A 6,477-nucleotide genomic window follows, 5' to 3' on the forward strand; every position below is an offset into this window, starting at 1 on the left:
TGTGTGCTTGTTTTTGTTCAGAATATTTCTTGCTTTTGAAATTACCTTCCTTTTTTGTTTGCCTGACTGTGACCTCTCTCTATCCTTTGGGTATAAGCTCCAGGAGAGCAAGGAGGTGCTTTTTTGTTGTTGTTGTTGTTTTTTGGGTTTTTTTTTGTCTTTTTTTTTGTCTTATTCACAGTCGTGTCTCCAGTGCTTGCAATAACATCTGTCGTATCATAGTTACTCTATAAAAATGCATGGTTTAAATGAATGAATGAATGAATGAAAGCTTAGGATGGATTGTCAGGAGAGTAGGGTTGACAGATGGGCAGATCCAAGAAACACTGAAGGCAGAAAGACCAAGAGGAGACTAGATACCAGCCCTGAATGAACAAATGGGTATTGCCAAGATCTGGAAGTTGAATGAATGCTGGTGAAGAAGGGAGAGCAGCTGGGACAAAGGAGATTTTCTTCTAGTTTAGGTGCCTGGGAGAACAATGGAAGCAATAATAGAAACAGAAATACAAGCTGATAGACGATAAATATTTCTGTTCTGCCATTTCATAGAAATCTTGAATTTTTTTAAATCACATCCTAAAAACAATAATTTCAATGAAAACAAAGAGGTTAGTGTGTCAGAAATATTCGTTAATTTATCTGCTTTTTTGTGGTAGACATTCCTATAAGGGTTAATTTAAGAATTAACCCTTATATCCACTGTTTATTTAGTGCTTACTGTTTTAAATATTGTTCTAGGCAATTAAACATATTATTTCATTTAATCCTCAAAGTAACCTAATACAATAGGCTTTCTGTTTATTCTCATTTCATAAGTGAGAAAACTGAGGCAGAGACAGGTCAAATAACACAAGACCCAACATAAAATACAGCTGGAATTTAAACCCAGGCAGAATAACGGCTAACATTGCTGCAGAAATTTCATTAAATGAACATAAAGGCATTTTTACAACTAAGTGTATTTGTTATAAACCAAGATAAAAATTAGTTGCTCCCAACTGATCAAATCCTGAACACCACATGAGACCAGAGAAAAATTAATGATTCCTAGACCACAATTAGATGGTAACAATGCATACAAATAAAAATAAGTGAAGCAAAGATCACAAACATCAGTAAAAGAACTCCATGCATTGGAGCAGCCGTTCATCCACCAAGCCGTTGAGTAGCCCTGTGAAGGCACACGGTGCTTTCTTCAAGGTCTGGGTACAAGCTTCCAATCATAAACCCACTCAACCATAGCAGCCCCCATGGTGCAAAGCACCGTGTTTTTTAATTCAGCTTTCTTATTGCATCTAATTTGCTTTGTGTAAACTCACACTGCAAGAGAAATGCTTGCAATATTTCAGAGAAGTTATTTGGTATGAAACAAGGATATGAGCTTGAAAAAGTTCAGAAGATGGAGACTGACTGATTGATATAGATATCACTCTTACATGTTCCAAATAACTCAATGCCTCTGAGTATATCCTGGCTTCCTTTCCCCTTGAAGCTACTCCCTCCTACCGTTGTTACTTTTCTCAAGTGGTAGAACGGATCTAAGCTGGGGAGTAGGGTCCCACTCCATAGGAGGCACCCTACCTCACTTTTAGTAGCTGAGCACGTGTAGTTTCTTGCTAGTATGAAACTTTAGGAAATGATTCTGTATGCTTTGTCTTGTTCATGGGCTAAGAGAGAAGGTGGCAGCTTCTATTTTCAGAAATGTTCAGAGACAAATTCCCTGGAGCTCTTTTTTGGTAGCTCTGAAGGGAACCTAACAGTTAGATACTCTACTTGACTGCTGCCCTCCTGCTCCTTCTGTGGGTTCACGCAGGGTCCTTGCCCAGGTAAATTAAAAGCTGCAGGGCTCTGTGACTCAGTGGAGGGAATCTGGCCAAGGAGAAGTAGCACTCTGCAAGGATGACACCTTTTCTGTGCGGGACAGACTAAGGGCTATGTAAGCTCCTAATTCCCTGATGTCCTTCCCTGGAAAAGGGAGGCAGAGGCCCCACCTCTCGGCGGTTCTACAGAGACTCCTTCGTAACCCCCTTTTCTCAGGTTATCCTTTTCAGTCATCCTAGCCCTGGTCACCCTGCCTGTGGTCTCAGAAAACAAGCTCTCTCAGCTGTGCTCCTCCCCAGAACACTGTCCTGGCTGTGAGGGTCAGGTCAAACTCCCTCAGATCCCTGAGGCCAGAGAACAGGAAGTGCATGTATGCCTCAGGCTCTCTGGGTTAAGGGAGAGAGTCAGGCTGTTCAGATCCAAGTACACAGAGGCCTGATTTGACCCTCAGGGTAACTCTCTCTAGACTGTAACCAGGTGCTTTGTAATAACAGTCCAACTGTGGGCAGAAGAGCTAGCAAAGATTATCCCTGGGGGAACAAAGACCAGCCTGGCCCACTAGGAGGGGTTTATACTAAAGGAAGAGTTTATACTAAAGGAAGAGACTACGTTGAAGAAAGATATGCAAAGTCTGCTCATCCTGATTTTATTTGTGGTCACCAGAAACAGGTCGTCTGCACTATCTGTGCAAATGGACTAAAAGGTGCAAAGTGATTAACGCAACAACAAAAAGTAAATAAACATATGTTCTCCTTTTTTTTTTCAAAACAAATCCCTCAATCTTTTCATTTTTATTTACTTTTTAGAGACAGGGTCTCCCTCTGTCCCCGAGGTTGGAATACGATGGCATGATCATAGCTTACTGCAGCCTCGAACTCCTGGGCTCAAGTGATTCTCCTGCCTCAGCCTCCCAACTAGCTAGGACTACAGGCACACACCACCACATCCAGCTGATGTTTTTTTCCTAAAGATGAGGTCTGGATATGTTGCCCATGCTGGTCTTGAACTCCTAGCCTCAAATGCTCCTCCTGCCTCAGCTTCCCAAAGTGCTGGGATTACAGGCTTGAACTACCTACCACACCTGGCCACAAATCCTTGAATCTTATTTTAAAACAGCTGGTGCCAGAAGATCATATTTTAGTAGAGGAAGTCTTGATGAGATAGAAACCTCCTTCAAGATTTACAAGTTGACTCAAGAGGTAACTGCCTGGAGCTTAAACTGTCCCTCAATATCTCCCCTTACCCGTCTACTCTAGACCTTGGAAGGTGTAACATCTAGGAAAACATCCATAGCAGGGGAGATCAAATACTTCCCATCATCTAACTCTAGAGGGCTCTGCTGCCTTCTGTCTGAACAAAGCTGGAAAAAGAGAACTCTTCTGTCAGTCCATGGTCAAGCTTTTGAATCCCCCGTGCATCCACCTCTAGGAGGAATACAGACACCTCTCATCAATCTGCAACTGCAGCACAGGAGGAGGCAATTCCAATGCCTCTTCCTCCCTGACTGCCTTTGTTGCCCCCACTGCGGCTGCACTCACCTGTCAATGGCGATGGCCAGCAGGGCATTGGTGGAGACGTAGAGAGAGACAGTGCGCAGGTAGTTGACAGAGGTGCACAGGATGTGGCCGTGCTCCCAGGAGAGCTGGCGCACCACGTAGTAGTCCATCTCAAAGGGGCAGCAGACAATAGCCACCAGGAAGTCAGAGATGGCCAGGTTGGCGATGAGCAGGTTGGTGAGATTGCGCAGCTTCTTGTAGCGGACCAGGGCAGCAATAAAGATGAAGTTGCCAATGCCACAGACAAGCATGATGCCCAACAGGGCCATGCCAATGACAATCTTAGCAGCAAAGAATGTTCGGGAATTGGTCACATCTTCATCTTCATCCAAAGGCATATCATAGTCGCCATAGCTGAAGTTGAATGGAAAGGAAGCGGCGTGGGCTCCATGGGGGTTAAATGCAGAAAGGAAACTGCTGGAGGTGTTGGTGACATTGCCGTCCATGAACCCCATGGTGGTCTCCATCTGGCCAGGCGGTGCTGTGAGCAACAGTGCTCGGAATTCCTTAGGGCAATGTCTGCAAGGCTGATGTCACCCCTCTCTGCTATCACTCAGCTCTCCCTTAATGAGTCAGAATGTCTCTGCCAGCATCTTTGGAGTCTGGTATCTGAGCTCCATTCTAAACCTTTGAAAGGCATACAAACAGTTGGCTACATGTTGGGGTAAAGCTGGCTAAATTTAAAACCATCCTGTAACCTAAGCAGACCTATTAGCCACCTGCCCAGAGAGAATATAGGGTGGTGGAATGGAAATAAAGGAACTAATAAGAAAATGAACGAAAACCACATACTCAGTTAGGGAAGGGTGGATTGCTATAGAGACAATCGAGCACTGGCTCGGCTTATTTCTGTTCCACTGAAGATTCAGAAATGTTTTACCTTTTCTCAAGGACAAAAGTTGGGAGTGTGGGGAGGCTGAAGAGAAAGAAATTACTTTAAATGCTATTGAAGAGGGAGGGTTTTCAGACAAGCCTGTCTGCTCTCCTTGCTCTTCTGGCAAAACAAGGCTCTAAAATCACAGAGCCACAGAGCAGCCACCTTCCTCTCTCTTCGCTGGGCTTCCTGTTCCTACATCAGAACCTCCTGTGACCCTAGAAGCTGGGAACAGCATTTACAAAGGCCTGTCACAAGGCAGAGACTGTAGGGTCAAGTCACAGCCTGTGACTAACCAAGTGGTGAGAATGGGGACTCTAGAGCATATTTTTTCCTTGGCTGGTTGAGTGTCCAGAGCTAAATAGCTTAAACACTCAGAGGTTCAACATCTGCCAGGCAGGAGATCAATAATGTCTGCGCAGCCTGAAGCTCCCTGGAGGAGAGTGTTATACCCTAGAACTGCAGGGATTTACTACTGAGCTCTTAGGCCTCCTTGGTCAGTGACAAGGAAGGGGAGTGAAATTCTGATACAGAAACTCCACCACACCACATAATAGGGCCGGGACGAGGGGTCTGGGGGATTGTCAGCTGCCCTGCTGCGGACAGGGAGGAAACCAGACTCCCCCTGTCTCCTGCCCTCTCCCTGCAGTCCTTCCCAAACTCTGAAGACATCAGACCAGGGATTGGGACATAAAAGGAGGGCTGAGGTCTGGAGAGCATCCTAAAACAAACGTCAGGAGAACAGAGGGAAGAATGCAAGCCTGAGCTTCCTGGAAAAGGGAGATGAGGAACATGCCAAGGACCCCTCCCCCCCTACCCACCAGGAAAGCCTGCTTTCCGTATTCCTCCAAGACAAGACATCTGGAGCTATCTTCCTGGAGCCAGGGTTAAAGTCCCTCTGCGCCCCAGTGGGGCTCAGACCCACTGCTGCCTCTCTTTCCCAACACCTTACCCTGATATTTTCTTCCACTGAGCTCTCAGTTCTGTCTGGCTAAGCCCTTGCCCTCTGCCCCTGTCAAGAAGCAGCAGAACTCAGCTGAAAAGAAGGGGCGCAGGCTTGGAGCCAAGGCGGGACAGGCCCCACTCCTTGCAGGCCCCGTGGGTGGCAGAGACATGGCACTCGGGGGGGAGTACCCCTACCAGCATGCTACCTGAAGTCTCAAAGTAGGTTTCAAAAACAAAGTATAGAAACTTCGGGGATGGAGAGGAGGGTGTCACGAGATTAAGGATGACTATCCATTGGTCTTTTCTCCTTTATTCTCACCTTTCAGAGGGGAACCCCAATCCGACCCCACCTGGTGACCTCTCGATCGCTGGGAGCCTCTCTCACAAACGCCTGCAGATCAATCCCTCGCCTGCTCCCAACTTTCTCCCTGGAGCCTGGGCGGCTTCCCGTAAGGGCAGCGGAGGGGAAGGCTGGCTCTCCTGAAGAAACGCACAGGAGTGAATTCCTTGCAAAGACCCCTCTTCACTCAGAAGCCGCCGCACCCGTCGGCTGCAGCCAGTACAGCGCGGGGTCCCTGGAGCATCCTCCCCGGGAGGGTGCGCTCGGTACCTGCAGCATCGCGGAGTCGGGTGGACAAGGTCCGGGTTTCTATTCCGGGGCCGGAACAGGAGACGCTTCTTCCAGAAGCCGGCAGGCGGAGGGCAGGTCCCCGCTCCCTTTCTCCTCTGCTAGGGGCTCTTTCCCGGCTCTGGCGGGAGTTACGCTCGCGCTGCCGCCGCCGCCGCAGATCCCCCGGCTCGGCCTGCCCCGGACTCCCTGTCCCCGCCTCCAGTGGCCGTGGGGCGCCGAAGTGCCGGCTCGAGGCTGGGCGCGTCGGGGGTCGTCCGGGCCAGCGGGGCTGGGGAGGCCGGGATCGCCCTGGGCAGGAGCGTCCAGGACGCCCGGGCAGCCGCTAGCGGCGAGGACGCGCGGGATGGATCCGGGCCAGGCTGGCGGCGCGTTCCCCGGCTCAGGCTCCGGAACGGCCGCCCCGGGCGGGAACCGGGGCGCTGGGGCTCCCGGCAGGGCTCTGCGCCGACCCCGCGCTGGGGGCACCCAGGCGGGGCGGCTGTGCCCGCCTTGGGGCACGGGGCTCCTCAGCGGCTCACCTTGGCAGCCCGGCGCCGTCGGAGTGGGCGGACACGGCCCCGCTCAGCCACGAGCGTGCAAAGGACCGAGGAGGCTCTCCCGCTGCCCACACACTCAACCTCAGGGGACACGCCCGGGGCGGCCTCCAACCT

General features: G+C 49.8%; 1 protein-coding gene across 2 annotated transcripts in view; it reads right to left on the reverse strand.

The window, feature by feature from the left end:
* PROKR1 (prokineticin receptor 1) overlaps positions 1–6,068 on the reverse strand; it is a 15,892-nt gene extending 9,824 nt beyond the window's left edge. The window contains exons 1-2 of one of the 2 annotated variants that reach the window (XM_032291890.1): positions 5,807–6,068; positions 3,360–4,004 (exon numbers count right to left, since the gene is read on the reverse strand). In XM_032291890.1, the coding sequence (XP_032147781.1) occupies positions 3,360–3,844 (485 nt within the window). In that variant the 5' untranslated portion in view covers positions 3,845–4,004; positions 5,807–6,068. Of the gene's footprint in view, positions 1–3,359; positions 4,705–5,806 lie in introns of those variants that run through there. The other variant, XM_032291891.1, reaches the window with a different exon arrangement.
* Between the last annotated feature and the right edge of the window lie 409 nt (positions 6,069–6,477).

This window comes from Sapajus apella, unplaced genomic scaffold (assembly GCF_009761245.1).
Source record: "Sapajus apella isolate SASKATOON/1434 unplaced genomic scaffold, GSC_monkey_1.0 scaffold26, whole genome shotgun sequence".
NCBI lineage: Eukaryota > Metazoa > Chordata > Mammalia > Primates > Cebidae > Sapajus > Sapajus apella.